This window comes from Leptopilina heterotoma, unplaced genomic scaffold (genome assembly GCF_015476425.1).
Source record: "Leptopilina heterotoma isolate Lh14 unplaced genomic scaffold, ASM1547642v1 Lhet_162, whole genome shotgun sequence".
Classification (NCBI taxonomy): Eukaryota; Metazoa; Arthropoda; class Insecta; order Hymenoptera; family Figitidae; genus Leptopilina; species Leptopilina heterotoma.
Genome location: NW_025110878.1, coordinates 432,603 through 449,158, shown reverse-complemented (window position 1 = coordinate 449,158; position 16,556 = coordinate 432,603). Strand labels below are relative to the sequence as shown.

Genomic DNA, 16,556 nt, shown 5'->3' with positions numbered 1-16,556 from the left:
AAATTTGTTTTCAAAATTTTCTGCTTCATGTCAGGTTTCCAAAATAGAGAAGAGCAACAAACTAACTTTTTAATTGAATATTTATTTATTAATTATTTTTTCAATATTTTCCATAACTGGTAAATTTATCACAACCTTACTTTAACCTTACCTCAACCTTACAACTTAATAATTACCTTACCTCAACCTTGACATTTAACCTTACCTCAACCTTAACATGTAACGTTACCTCAACCTTAACGTGTAAGGCGTTACATCAACCTTAACGTGTAAGGTTACCTTAACCTTAACGTGTAAGGTTACCATGGCCTTATCATATATACTCACCACACCCTAACATGTAACCTTACCTCCATGGCGGAAGTTTTTAGTTCACCTCAGGTCTACCGCAGCAATATTGTGTAACCTTCCCAGCAAACATTGTTACATAACAGTTATGTAACAGTTATGTCACAGAATATCACACGTGATATAACATGATATGAACATGTGACACGAAATGTCGTAACATGAGGGTCACAGTTACATAATTGTTACAAGAAGGGTGATATAACAATTATGTTGCAGCGTGATATTTAATTATTATATCACAGTTATGTAAATATGTTACATAATTAGAAGAATTTGATACATAATTGTTATATCACACTTATATCACGTTGTGACTTATTATTATATCACAGTTATGTAAATATGTTACATAATTGTTATATCACACTTATATCACGTTGTGACTTATTATTATATCACAATTATGAGATTCTGTTACATAATTTGATGAGCTTGTTATATAATTGTAACATCACTATTATGACCTACGTGAAAATTATTGTTATTATTTTTATTCAATAGATAATAACAAATGCCATTTGACATGGTAATATCCAAAAATAATTTTAGTAAAAAACTGATTTATTAATTAGTACATTTTTTAAACTTGATTTTTTTACAGATCTTTAATATTATTTATAAACATGTTCACAAGTTTATTTTATTCACATTTCACAACACTTATATACAGATTAAATAGTAATTTTATTATTTTACATAACGCTTAGAATGAAAAATATCCGCTCGCATGTGGGATCGAACTCACGTCCCCCTGCCCTTGACGACCCGACGCAACGCATTTAAACCGCACGGCCACTGAAGGCTAGATGAGAATTCTCCTAATCTACTATATCAACTGCAGTGCCGTATATTCTGTTACTTACTGTTATGTAACTATTACGTAACAAAGACAAACTTGTGATTTTTTTATTTGTAATATACGATTAACGTGTTAATAAAAATATCTACCACACATTAGTCACAGTGTTCAGTAACAATTCTGTAACATTTACGTAACAATGTTACACACATATAAGTAACAATTTTGTAGCATTTACATAACAATGTCACACACATGTGAGTAACAAAAAGAAACGATTACAATTATACTAATCGGGATTACAAATTTTTATTTTATTCTGAAAATTCTATTTTTCTTCACATAAAATTTGAGAGTTATAAACTTTAAATTAATTTTAAATAAATTTGTTCAAATAAAAATTTTTCTTTATTAATTTCTGACAACTTTTTACAAAAAAAATTAAGATATTTTTTAAATTTTTAATAGACAAACTTTTCAGAGTACGTTAAAAAATTTTAAATAAAATTAAAAGTGAGTGATATATTAAATATCGTAAAATGTTCCAAAAGTCGGCTTCTTCACCCCACTTTACTTTTACGTACTTCTTTAAAAGTTTTGGACATTAATAATTATAATAAATAATACTGATAATAATTATTAATAATAATTTATTGTAAATTAATAAACTTAAACAGTTAAACTAGATTTATAATAAAAAATATTTATTCGAAACAATAATTATAAAATAGTGTTTCATGTTACATAACAGTTATGTAACAATTACATAATTTTATTGCGTAACAGAGAGACTACAATTTTACGTAACAATTTTGTAACGACAGTTACAGAACATTGTTACTTTTATGTTACATAAAAATTACATAACAGTTACGTAATTTAGCTCTTATTACTACAGAAATGTTACGTAACAGTTACAGAACATGTTTGCTATTTAAATAATTTGTTTTTAAATATTTTAGTTGTAATAAAGACTTAAAATGTCAGTTATTTATATTGACGGTTGTTACTTTTTTGTATTTTCATTTAAAAAATTGCAAACATAGCCTACAATTTTTTGCTTCTAAGTTCCCTTTCTTCAAATCGCGTCACATATAATTAATAAAAATGTAAAATATAATTTTTTAATTTTTAAATAATAAACTATAAAAATACATTATCATTATATTCACGATAGTAAAAATGAATATATATATATATATATAATATTAATTCTGTTTATAAGGTTTAATCTCTTCATTGGATTAGTTGTGAATATTGGAATAAATAAATTTATTATTTAATATAGTATTCTCTAAATATTCAAATTAAAATTTGCCTTGTTATGTTAACCTTAGGAACTAAAGCAAAAATTTCTTTTTAAAAAGAATAAGCAATTGCTTTGCGTGTATTGCTTTTGTTTTTAGGAAAAAATTGCCTATGTAAAAAACACATTCTGCCTATTATTTATTTAAGTGCAGTTTAAAAGAATGTATCACATTGTTGTATAATACGTATGTTATGAAACTATGTTACTGTTATATCACGTCCCAGTAACAGTGTTAATATTTCATTATATAATAGTTACATAATAATATTGTCACAGTGTGATATAATAATGTGACCTACTTTAGTAATTATAACAAAATTATGTATTTATTATGTCACACAGTTTCGTAACAGTTATGTAACAATTAGAAAACGATGCAATAAGACAAAAATTATTACTCTGTGATGTAATGAATATATCACACAGTTATATAATAGTTATTTGAAAAAATTATGTAACTGTTATATCACCATCCAGTAACAGTGTTATATAACAGTGTTACTATCTCATTATATAATGGTTACATAATAATATTGTCACAGTGTGATATAATAATGTAACCTACTTTATTAATTATAACAAAATTATGTATCTGTTATGTCACACAGTTTCGTAACAGTTATGTAACAATTAGAGAACAATCTAACAAGACAAAAATTATCACTCTGTGATGTAATGAATATATCACACAGTTATATAATAGTTATTTGAAAAAATTATGTAACTATTATATCACCATTCAGTAACAGTGTTATATAATATTGTTACTATCTCATTATGTAGTTGTTACATAACAATATTGTCACAGTGAGACATAACAAGGTGCTTTATTTGTTATGTAACACTTACGTAACGTGTTTGCTGGGTTATGTGCCTTACGATTAGTACTCAACATAACCTTACCTCATACTATTGTGCTATGTATTAATACAATTTGTAATTGGTTCTTTTAATCAATTTAGTCATAAATTTTTATTTAACAGTTAAATATTAATTAGCAAAATTAATTTTATTGAATTTAAAGTTTCATACCTAATGTTATTATAATATCAAGTGAAACATAACTTACTGATCCTTCAGATCTCCAACTCAAATAGCATTTTTCTACTTTTCCAGAGTCAGAATTTATTTCATTATCGCAAAGTGGTCTGTAGATATTTTCTAAAGAGCCTAAAAATGAAAATAAAAAGGGTTAGAATTCTTGAAATCTTCACGAAAAAGAAGTATTTTTTTTTAATAGAAATGTTGAAAAAACATTTCTATTATTTGGCCTTAGGAATGTGTCCACCAAAGGACAGAAAAAAAAGATTTTTTATAAAAGTTATTGCGAAATGAACATTTTTGCAACTTTTTAAACAAAATTTTATTTCTCCTAAATGAATGAACCCAGCAAACACGTTACGTAAGTGTTACATAACAAATAAAGCACCTTGTTATGTCTCACTGTGACGATATTGTTATGTAACAACTACATAATGAGATAGTAACAATATTATATAACACTGTTACTGAATGGTGATATAATAGTTACATAATTTTTTCAAATAACTATTATATAACTGTGTGATATATTCATTACATCACAGAGTGATAATTTTTGTCTTGTTAGATTGTTCTCTAATTGTTACATAACTGTTACGAAACTGTGTGACATAACAGATACATAATTTTGTTATAATTAATAAAGTAGGTTACATTATTATATCACACTGTGACAATATTATTATGTAACCATTATATAATGAGATAGTAACACTGTTATATAACACTGTTACTGGATGGTGATATAACAGTTACATAATTTTTTCAAATAACTATTATATAACTGTGTGATATATTCATTACATCACAGAGTAATAATTTTTGTCTTATTGCATCGTTCTCTAATTGTTACATAACTGTTACGAAACTGTGTGACATAATAAATACATAATTTTGTTATAATTACTAAAGTAGGTCACATTATTATATCACACTGTGACAATATTATTATGTAACTATTATATAATGAAATATTAACACTGTTACTGGGACGTGATATAACAGTAACATAGTTTCATAACATACGTATTATACAACAATGTGATACATTCTTTTAAACTGCACTTAAATAAATAATAGGCAGAATGTGTTTTTTACATAGGCAATTTTTTCCTAAAAACAAAAGCAATACACGCAAAGCAATTGCTTATTCTTTTTAAAAAGAAATTTTTGCTTTAGTTCCTAAGGTTAACATAACAAGGCAAATTTTAATTTGAATATTTAGAGAATACTATATTAAATAATAAATTTATTTATTCCAATATTCACAACTAATCCAATGAAGAGATTAAACCTTATAAACAGAATTAATATTATATATATATATATATATATATTCATTTTTACTATCGTGAATATAATGATAATGTATTTTTATAGTTTATTATTTAAAAATTAAAAAATTATATTTTACATTTTTATTAATTATATGTGACGCGATTTGAAGAAAGGGAACTTAGAAGCAAAAAATTGTAGGCTATGTTTGCAATTTTTTAAATGAAAATACAAAAAAGTAACAACCGTCAATATAAATAACTGACATTTTAAGTCTTTATTACAACTAAAATATTTAAAAACAAATTATTTAAATAGCAAACATGTTCTGTAACTGTTACGTAACATTTCTGTAGTAATAAGAGCTAAATTACGTAACTGTTATGTAATTTTTATGTAACATAAAAGTAACAATGTTCTGTAACTGTCGTTACAAAATTGTTACGTAAAATTGTAGTCTCTCTGTTACGCAATAAAATTATGTAATTGTTACATAACTGTTATGTAACATGAAACACTATTTTATAATTATTGTTTCGAATAAATATTTTTTATTATAAATCTAGTTTAACTGTTTAAGTTTATTAATTTACAATAAATTATTATTAATAATTATTATCAGTATTATTTATTATAATTATTAATGTCCAAAACTTTTAAAGAAGTACGTAAAAGTAAAGTGGGGTGAAGAAGCCGACTTTTGGAACATTTTACGATATTTAATATATCACTCACTTTTAATTTTATTTAAAATTTTTTAACGTACTCTGAAAAGTTTGTCTATTAATAATTTAAAAAATATCTTAATTTTTTTTGTAAAAAGTTGTCAGAAATTAATAAAGAAAAATTTTTATTTGAACAAATTTATTTAAAATTAATTTAAAGTTTATAACTCTCAAATTTTATGTGAAGAAAAATAGAATTTTCAGAATAAAATAAAAATTTGTAATCCCGATTAGTATAATTGTAATCGTTTCTTTTTGTTACTCACATGTGTGTGACATTGTTATGTAAATGCTACAAAATTGTTACTTATATGTGTGTAACATTGTTACGTAAATGTTACAGAATTGTTACTGAACACTGTGACTAATGTGTGGTAGATATTTTTATTAACACGTTAATCGTATATTACAAATAAAAAAATCACAAGTTTGTCTTTGTTACGTAATAGTTACATAACAGTAAGTAACAGAATATACGGCACTGCAGTTGATATAGTAGATTAGGAGAATTCTCATCCAGCCTTCAGTGGCCGTGCGGTTTAAATGCGTTGCGTCGGGTCGTCAAGGGCGGGGGGACGTGAGTTCGATCCCACATGCGAGCGGATATTTTTCATTCTAAGCGTTATGTAAAATAATAAAATTACTATTTAATCTGTATATAAGTGTTGTGAAATGTGAATAAAATAAACTTGTGAACATGTTTATAAATAATATTAAAGATCTGTAAAAAAATCAAGTTTAAAAAATGTACTAATTAATAAATCAGTTTTTTACTAAAATTATTTTTGGATATTACCATGTCAAATGGCATTTGTTATTATCTATTGAATAAAAATAATAACAATAATTTTCACGTAGGTCATAATAGTGATGTTACAATTATATAACAAGCTCATCAAATTATGTAACAGAATCTCATAATTGTGATATAATAATAAGTCACAACGTGATATAAGTGTGATATAACAATTATGTATCAAATTCTTCTAATTATGTAACATATTTACATAACTGTGATATAATAATTAAATATCACGCTGCAACATAATTGTTATATCACCCTTCTTGTAACAATTATGTAACTGTGACCCTCATGTTACGACATTTCGTGTCACATGTTCATATCATGTTATATCACGTGTGATATTCTGTGACATAACTGTTACATAACTGTTATGTAACAATGTTTGCTGGGAACCTATTTAAATGAACAAAACGACATTATACAAAGGACATAAAATATTATACTTTCGCTTAGATTTAGAAAATTTTTGATTGATCCGTTGAGAAAATTTATGAGCGACAATAAATTTTAAAAGTTCTGATGAAAATTACTTATATTGCGCGGAGATGCGATTTTGATTTTTTCTCAGAATTATAAGAAATATTACCAACAACGAAATAAACAAAACACTGTTGAATTAAGATTTGCATACAATTATATAACCATAAAAGTCCCAGTAAAAAAAACTAATTCAAACGGATTGAAATGAATTAAGATTTTTGGTAGAAAGCGGGATTCATTCAAGCTCTTTGTATATTCGATTGAGTATTAATTGTATGTTGAGATTTATTTCAAATTTTTAAAAGGCGTAGAACATTAACAAATAAATTGTTTATAAACAATTTATTCAATAATATTTTAAGATAAACTTTTTAAAAATTTTCTAATTCTAAACTTAGTTCATTCATTTAGGAGAAATAAATTTTTGTTTAAAAAGTTGCAAAAATGTTCATTTCGCAATAACTTTTTTAAAAAATCTTTTTTTTCTGTCCTTTGGTTGTCACGTTCCTAAGGCCAAATAGAAATGGTTTTTAAACATTTTGACTAAAAAAAACTTTTTATTTTTCGTGAAAATTTCACGAATTCTGACCCAAAACGAAAAAAATTTATTTATAAAATGAATTAATAAATTGATACTGACATTTTTGTAATTACCTGGAAAATAATACAGAACTGAACTTAGATTAACAAAAGCCACATCACCATTCTCAAAATTTAAACAATTCAATGCTGCTTTGTCTGTATTTTTGTCTGAAAGTATTTTAAAATATTATCTTTGTTTATTCTCCTTTTTTTCAAAACAGAATAGATGGTTATATATAAACGAAAGTATTTCTTATTACATGAAATGTAAGAAACAAAATTTTTTGGAAAACTACTATTATTATTTTTTATATTTAAATCAGAAATGCTGACTTCATGAAAATATTCTGAAACCATTTCCTTGTCCCTACAGTACCAATTATTGTCGCCAGTCAAATTTTTCATCATAAAAATAAAAGTGTTCCATCCTATAAATAAAGAATTTCATTATTTTTCATTTAATAAGAGAAACATTGGAATTGCATTATTAAAAAATTATTGATATCAATAAGGTTGAATAAATTCTTTAGGATTGAATTAAAATTATATAAAAACTAAATAATAAATAATTAAATAAAAAGGAAATAAAAATAAACCAAATTGTGAAATAAAACAAATAATTAAATTCTCTCACCAACGTCTCTGAAATTTATAAAACATGCTTTATGATTTTTCAAATCTCGCAGTGAGTGAAAATTCGAGAATGTCTTTACAAGTGAGACAATTTTGTTTTCATATTTTTCTTCACTGGAAATCATATGAACGATTGGTTTTAGACCCTTTCTGTAAAATAGTATTTTTATGAATTTTTCTTATAAAGCTTGCTCGTTGAAAGTTAAAATAAAGGACCCTGCAGAAAATACATTAATTTTGGTTCCCAGTCGATTTTCCTACAAGTTTTTGAATTTTTAATAGTTTCCTTTAGACTGAATACAAACTTCAAATTCAAAATTTATATATAAGAAAATCGACTAGGACCTTATCGCGGGGTCGTTATGCAATAAATTTATAATAATTTTGAAATTATCTTTATAATTTTAACATACTCTCTTGCTTCTTGTTCCTCGTGTGGTTTTACAGAAAAAATATCAAATTGTTTATCAATAACTGACTTGATACAATTTTCACGATTAATTTTATGAACACATTTAATGAAAGGTTCAATGCCATAATTTTTTCCAATTTTTGAAATCCATTCACATTTTTCTATCTCTAAATTTGTAACCACACACCATTTTACGAGTCTATTATTTCTACATTGCACATAATCTTTAATGGCATAAAACTCGGGAACTAAAAATATTTAAATGCACAATGTTTATTATTATCATTAATATATATGTTACGGTCAATGTCCGGAATCGGGCAATGTCTGACAATGACCGTCAATTTCTGTCAATGTCCGAAATAATTTATATTATGAAGTCTTTTCGGGCAATGTCGACAATGCCCAGTTCAGTTTGGGCAATATTAATAATTAATTTTTAGGGTTCCGTACACCTACGGTGTATCGGCGGAACCCTATTGGTGAGACTCTGTTGTCCGTAGCCAAATCGTGTCCCCCCCCCTAGCGGCTAAACTATTTGACCTAAAGAGCTCAAATTTGGTACAGATATGTATTTTCACACGTAGATTACAGGAAAAATATAGCGAATGTGTTTGGAGATGATGGGCATAGCGTTGTCAAGGAAATAACAAGATTTTTGGCCAAAAATGCATAAAAAGTAACCATTCCCCCCCCCCTTAACTTCTAAACTATTCGACATGGAGAGCTGAAATTTTGCATGCTGGTGTATTTTTACTCGAATATTACAGGAAAAATATAGAGAACTTGATATGTAATGATGGCCATAGCGTTGTCAAGGAAAAACTAAAAAATTTAAAAAAAAAAATTTTTTTTCCCTAACTTTTACATTATTTGACCTAATGAGCTGAAAATTGGTATCCTAGTGTATTATTACAGTCTGACGACAAAAAATTTATTTAAGAAACTTTTTGAAAAAAAATCAAAAAAAAATTTTTTTTAATTTTTTTTTTCAAAAAAAAAAAATTTTTTTAATTTTTTTTAGTTTAAACACGTGGCATTAAATATTTTAAGGAAGAGAGTGAAATTTTAAGAGAATAAATGAGAGGTTGTTTTCTGACTTTAATTTCTTAACTAAAAATAAAAAAAAAAATTGGACAAGTGCGAGTTGTACTTGCACTGCAATGGCGGGTTCCGCACACAAATATTAAAACAATACTTGTAACATTGATCGGTAATTGGTAGAATTAAAATAAACAATTATAAAAATATATTAAAATCATTTGATAAAAAAAAATAACTAAAAAAAATTAAAGTATTGTATATATCTAATATTGTAAACAATAATAAGCAGAGGAACAAAATTTTCAAAATTTATTATAGTTCCTCTGCTTATTATTGTTTACAATATTAGATATACAATAATTTAACTTTTTTTAGTTATTTTTTTTTATCAAATGATTTTAATATATTTTTATAATTGTTTATTTTAATTCTACTAATTACCGATCAATGTTACAAGTATTGTTTTAATATTTGTGTGCGGAACCCGCCATTGCAGTGCGAGTACAACTCGCACTTGTCCAATTTTTTTTAATTTAATTTAAATTCATTTTAATCGAAATGTACCGACTAGTTATAAATAAAATGTCTCGCAAATTGTAATATTATTTCGTTCACAATAGATTGAGTCTCGCATTTTGTAATAATTGCTCTCACGAATAATAATATAAACATAAAGTGGGTAAGAATTCCTGACGTGGACCCCTATTTTTTATTGGGTCTGTGAATTTTACTCATTGTTATACATATGTTTCGATAGCCTATGATGGTAAAAACCTGTAAATAGTTTTCCGAAATTCGAATATTTACCAAAGTTATTCAAGGTCAAAGTTATTTGTTGCGTTTTAGTAAATAGCTAATTATACTTGCGATCGAATGAACCGATTTTAATAAAAACTGGAGGAGGGATTACCTGAGATGCATGAGACCAGCTGTTTTTTTGCCCTTGGGAAAAAAAGGTCGCCATTTTTATACGGTCGAACAAATGAGTGACTTTACTCCCTATCGTCAGCTATCTAAAAGTGCCATTTTTGTGCATGTGGGATAAAAAAGATTTACTTGCAAAGTTTAGTGAAAATTGTGTAAAGATTTAAATGTCCCACTTAAATAAATGTTTATAGTCAAATTTTCCTAAAAATTTAACTTAAAACTTTCCTGAACATTTAAATTAAATTTTCAACTTCTCTCTTATAAGCGAAAATGTAACTTAAAACTTTCCTGAAAATTTAAATTAAATTTTCGCCTATATACAGTAGGCGAAATTTTTTTTAAATTTTCAGGAAAGTTTCACGCTAAACATTTATTGAAGTAGGACATTTAAATCTTTACAAAATTTTCACTAAACTTTTCAAGTAAATACTTCGAAGTTTGCAAGTAAATCTTTAATAAATTTTTAGGACAGTTTCGGTGCTGTGTGGGAACTAATATTATTATTTTTGGTGAGTTGGTTACTCAACTGAGAGCCAACTCTACTTTATTTATTTAACAAGTAAAAGTACAAAAACTTGGAGATAATCAATCCTTCCAATTCTTCACTAAGCCTTATTGGAAGACAAACGTGCTATCACTTTGAGTAGCGACTAATTAATCTGACCACATAATAATATTATTATTATTATTATTATTATTTATTTACAAATTATATTTTTAATTAAAATTTTGATCATTTATCTAAAGTACAATTTCTCAGGTAATCTCTCCTCCAACGTCTATTAAAATCGGTTCATCCGATCGCGAGTAATTAGCTATTTACTAAAACGCTACAAATAACTTTGACCTTGAATAACTTTGGCCGTAACATTTTTTTTCGAAATTTTTTTCGATTTTTGGAAGATAATGGAAAAAATTTAAAAAAAACAATTACCAGCCACACAAAAAAAAGTTCTGATCTAGGGGTCTCACTATGTAGACTTTATGTTTTTTGGGTCGCTGAATCCGAATCCGAGGTTTATTTAACCCCATCAGATCAGGATTTTGACATAACCTCAAAAAACCAATATGGCGGACACATTTTTGAAAAGTTCATTGGATTCGCTTGAAATTCGTTACTCGAGGGTTTTTCGGGTCGCTGATTACGAATTTTAAGTCTGATTTCAAAAATTCAAAATGGCGGATCCATTATGGCGGACACGTTTTTGAAAAATTCATCGGGTTCGCTTGAAATTCGTTACTCTGGAGTTTTTGGAGTCGCTGATTACGAATTTGAAGTCAGATTTCAAAAATTCAAAATGGCGGATCCAATATGTCTGTGTCAGCCATATTGGATCCGCCATTTTGAATTTTGAAAAACCGACATCAGATTCGTAATCAGCGACCCCAAAAACCCCAGAGTAACGAATTTCAAGCGAATCCGATGAATTTTTCAAAAACGTGTCCGCCATATTGGATCCGCTATTTTGAATTTTAAAAATCTGATTCCATATTCGTAATTAGCGACCTCAAAAACCCCTGAGTAACGATTTTCAAGCGAATCCAATGAACTTTTCAAAAATGTGTCCGCCATATTGGTTTTTTGAGGTTATGTCAAAATCCTGATGATCCTGATCTGATGAGGTTAAATGGACCTTGGATTCGGATTCAGCGATTAAAAAAACATAAAGTCTACATAGTAAGACCCCCAGATCAGAACTTTTTTTTGTGTGGCTCTGTTATCTATCTTAATATGACGACGCATAGTGCGCGGTCGCACAATTTTTTCGGTAGTGTATAAGACATAAATTCTAATATAACAATAAAAACATTAATCATTAATATTCTTACATAATTTTTTCAAATATTCTTTTGGTGTTTTTGAAGAATTAGCCATTATTGGCTCCCTTCGAATATCTTCTTGAAGAACGGACAGAGAATCATCGACTCCATTTAATTGATATTCGATTAAATTTTTTACTTCTTCAGCAATGTCGCTGTAAATAAAATTCTCAGTTTTTTTTTAGAAAAAATTTTAAACCAAACAAATTTTTTTCTAAATCAAACAAAATAAATGTTTTTTAAAATTTTTAATTCGTAAGAAAAGTCTTAAGAAAGCGTTTAAAATTTTTGTAATTCTTAAATAAATTATTTAAAATAAATAATAAATATATTATTATTACATAATTTTATTTATTTGCTATGCAGATTAAAAAAATGTACGTACTCCCTGGCGATTAATGTTCTCCAAGGAACTTCGAACCAAACGCAAGGATTAGGATCTGTTAAATTTTTTAACGAACCATCCAGGCACAGAAAATAATATTCATTTGCATCGTCGCGAAATTCCTGAAAAGGGTTATTTAAACAAAATTATAAGTACATAGTTGAATTTTTTAATTATTTAAATAACAGAATACATATTACTTTAAAGTGTCGATGAACGTAATCTAATCTTGACCAGGCAATTTCTCCACCGCCATCAGTTAGACACATTAAAACACCTTCATCTCCATAATATTGAAAAAAACTTCCACATTGAGAGGACAAATTACTATATTTCCTCTCTGTAAAAAAAAATTAATTGAGGCCTTGGATCCAATAACTCGCCCGACGCTTGGAGGAACGCGCAACTGCCAGTCAGTGAGCAGTGAGCGCCTCTGGGCCACTCACTGCTACCCGACTGGTATTAGCGCGTGCCTTCGAGCGTCGGGCGAGTTATTGGATCCAAGGCCTCAATTATAAAAGAATTTTAAAAAAATTTTAAAGAGATTGTTTAATTATATCATAAATAACCAATGAGGAGCTATGAACATAATAAAAATTAACAATTCTTTAATATAATAATTTACTTAATTGATTGTCATATTGCTGATCACTTGTCCATCGACCACTGATGCAGGCCGACTCGAAAAATTCAGATAGAGCTGTCAATCTGTTTTCTAATAAACTTTTCGAGGAATTGCAACGAGGAATGACAAGCTGATTTTCAAAATACTTGTAGAAAAAAATAGTTATTTTAATTAAAGCTTTTTTTAGTTTATATTTATATTCTATATATTCATATTAATTATATATTACCAACTTTTAGATAATCAAGCGCAAAAAGACTTGATTCAAGTCCAGAAGTGCAAAAACGTTTTTTCGCAATGTGCCATACATCATGCACAGTTTTACGAATTACAGTGACCATTTGATAATTGGAACTTTCTAATTAAACAATAAAAATGAGTTAGAAACAAATCAACTACACTCGAACGCCGATTTAGCGGACTGTCTGGAGGAGTCCGCTAAAGCGAACAGGATTTTTAATGAGTCAGGTTAAAGAAAATCAGGGCGTACATTATACTATTCTGAAAGTACATACATATTTATTAATAAACTTTTTGATTGGGGTACAAAAGCTCCAAAACGGAAGTTCCAATCGAAAAGTTCCAAAATCAAATGATCAAAAATATATTTATTTTTCCACAGTACAAAAGTTCCAAAGCCCAAAATATTCAAAATATGAAATTTCCAAAATAAAAAGTGTTGAATTGTAATGTAAGTGAAAAGTATTGAGTATATTGAAAGTAAAAATTTTTTTTCCATGTTGCATTAATTCTGCCATAATTAAAATTTACAATTTAATATAATTTCACTGATTCAATAAAAACTACACATTCGGACAATGTTACTTTTAAAAAATTAAAGTAACATTGTTTTCTGAATGTGTCATTTCTATTGAAAATAAAATCATTCTCGGACGTAAAATTTCTCAAAAAAATTAAAATAATAATTTCACTGTTAACTATTTTTTTAATTTAAATACAATTTTTAATTTCACTACATAATTTTGGAATGACCAGGAATGACCCGCACGTCGAATGTCAATTTAGGGAAATAACAACGATAATAACAACAAATGAAAGTTTCCTCAATTGAAGTTGCACATTGAAATTTGAAAAATAAAAAAAACAAAGTTTGGAAAAAACAACTATTGGAAAAATAATACTTTGGTAAAAATGCCCTTTGGGAAAATAATACTTTGGAAAAAATGTCATTTGGGAAAATAATAATTTGGGCCCTTCGGAATTGGAACTTTCGTTTTGAAACTTTTGTCTCCATACCAACTTTTTAGGTCGCATTTTACATATTATTTTTATATGTAATTTCTGAAAATACAAATTTCTATTTTCAGAATAGGTATGCCCCAAGAGAAATCGTCAATCATCAATTTGACGTCAATTTTTACTATCATGATCAATGATCAAAAATTTTCAAAAAATTGATGGAAATTTAACGATTTTGTTTAAAGTGTTAATTAGTTGTAATAAAATTAATATATGATTAGTATAGCGTCGTACACCTCACTCTAATGCTCATTCGGTTGTATTTTAAACACATTTGTTTTTATTTATTTGATTTATATTAGATTTTATCCAGTTTTTTTTATTAAATAATTTCAATTTTCATCAAATTGACATAAAATTTATAAAAAAATGAAGGAAAGTGTAAAAATGTATTATAGTATTGTAAAAATTCCTTTTGAATTTTGTTACATATTACAAGAAGAGAATTAAAATTTTTTTGAATATGTAATTATAAAGCAATAGAAGTTCAAGACTCTTTATTACTCTTATTTCAAAATAAGCGTTTTAAAAACATATACATATTAAAACCGACAGAAGTGTTATTTAATTTAATTTATTATTATTATTTTATTTTTATTTATTTTAGAATTATATTTTATAACTTGTTTTAATGAAAGAAAAGTAAAGAAGAGAAATGATTAAAATTTTACCATTTATCCAAACACGTAATTCGTGTGTTACAAGAATTTTATCATTATAATCATCAGTCATTCCAATAATTCTAAGATCTTCTGGTTCCACAGTCATAAAATCTGCTTGATTATTTATTAGAAGCTTCAGGCATGATATTCTTTGGATAAAAATCAAATTAGACATACCCCTTAGAAATTTTTACCTTCTCATCATAAAAAACAATTAAATCATTTTAAAGCATTTCTCTAAAATTTATTTTCTTCTCTTTAATTTTTAATTAAATTCAAGAAAATCAATTGAATATAAAACGCAAAAATACTATTTTAAATATTTACCTATCAGTGGAGATTATACATTCCAGATTGCTTTCTAATTTGACTAGATTCGGACACGTTGTGGAAATGAGCTTTTTATTACTTTCCTCATTCACTAAACAGAATTTCACTAAACGAAAAAAATGCATAAATATAAATTTCTATTTACTTTTTTTTTACTTTTTAATCTTTTCAAGGCACCTACATTTGCGCATCTCGGCAAAAGCTTGTGCTTGCAAAGATATAAATAATATTATTCCTGCAATTAAAAACACAAATATGCTGTATTTCAATTTTACAAGTAAAAAATGCATTGTTTTTTAAATTTATTAAGTAAGAAACTGTAATTTAATTAAATCCTAGATGGAAATAAATATTCTGGACCACGATGAGCGCAGTGTTTGTAATTAACTGATAGGAAACGAGATGATTAGACACAAAGAGACTTATTATTTGTTAGTATAAGCGAATTTGCGTATCAAGCGCGACGATTATGAACTTCAATGTTAAGAATAGTGAGTAGTCAAATAAATTTTTTATAGTAATTGTTTTAATTACTATTTTTAAATTATATTTTTTCATTGTATGTAAATTTTATATAAGTTCTTTATTTTTCAGATATATTCTTCTTAAAATATGATTCAAGAAGGAAAAGAAACTTGAAATATATCATTGGGAACAGACAGAACAATGAATATTAATTGAAAATTTTGTTATCTAATTTCAATCAATATGAAAGTGAGATTTTTATTCGCATGTTATCATACCCCAGTAGCACGTAATGTTCCAGTAACATTGACAACATTGAGGCAATATTGGTAATGCTAAGGCAGTGTTCTTAATATTGCTGTAATATTACGTGCTACTGGGGCATACATATAATTCTGATAATATCTACAGTCAAATGAAAATTAGAATTTTCAAAAAATATTTTTATGTTTTCATCACTTTAATTTTAAACTAACTTTTTTAATACTTACAGTTATTAATTAACTTTTACAAATAATAATGAATCTTTATGAAAAGTTAATTTGTTAATAATTTTTTCATTTTTAATATTTTAAATAATTTTAACTAACTTTTTCTTTAAATGACTTTCATATTTAAAATTTTT

General features: G+C 26.5%; 2 protein-coding genes across 7 annotated transcripts in view; one reads left to right on the top strand and one right to left on the bottom strand.

Annotated features, from left to right (window-relative positions):
* Positions 1-15,932, top strand: part of LOC122498970 (isoaspartyl peptidase/L-asparaginase-like) — a 20,816-nt gene extending 4,884 nt beyond the window's left edge. The window contains exon 4 of the mRNA XM_043606987.1: positions 15,806-15,932. Coding sequence (XP_043462922.1) covers positions 15,806-15,853 — 48 coding nt within the window. The 3' untranslated portion in view covers positions 15,854-15,932. The remainder of the gene's footprint in view (positions 1-15,805) is intronic.
* Positions 1-16,480, bottom strand: part of LOC122498968 (transferrin) — a 22,314-nt gene extending 5,834 nt beyond the window's left edge. Inside the window, exons 1-13 of one of the 6 annotated variants that reach the window (XM_043606982.1) lie at positions 16,423-16,480; positions 15,464-15,572; positions 15,146-15,285; positions 13,448-13,572; positions 13,215-13,359; positions 12,790-12,929; positions 12,590-12,711; positions 12,214-12,359; positions 8,414-8,660; positions 8,002-8,150; positions 7,628-7,795; positions 7,440-7,535; positions 3,529-3,629 (exon numbers count right to left, since the gene is read on the bottom strand). In XM_043606982.1, coding sequence (XP_043462917.1) covers positions 3,529-3,629; positions 7,440-7,535; positions 7,628-7,795; positions 8,002-8,150; positions 8,414-8,660; positions 12,214-12,359; positions 12,590-12,711; positions 12,790-12,929; positions 13,215-13,359; positions 13,448-13,572; positions 15,146-15,242 — 1,536 coding nt within the window. In that variant the 5' untranslated portion in view covers positions 15,243-15,285; positions 15,464-15,572; positions 16,423-16,480. Of the gene's footprint in view, positions 1-3,528; positions 3,630-7,439; positions 7,536-7,627; positions 7,796-8,001; positions 8,151-8,413; positions 8,661-12,213; positions 12,360-12,589; positions 12,712-12,789; positions 12,930-13,214; positions 13,360-13,447; positions 13,573-15,145; positions 15,331-15,463; positions 15,573-15,647; positions 15,852-16,422 lie in introns of those variants that run through there. The other 5 variants (XM_043606981.1, XM_043606980.1, XR_006301287.1 and 2 more) reach the window with 5 other exon arrangements.
* Between the last annotated feature and the right edge of the window lie 76 nt (positions 16,481-16,556).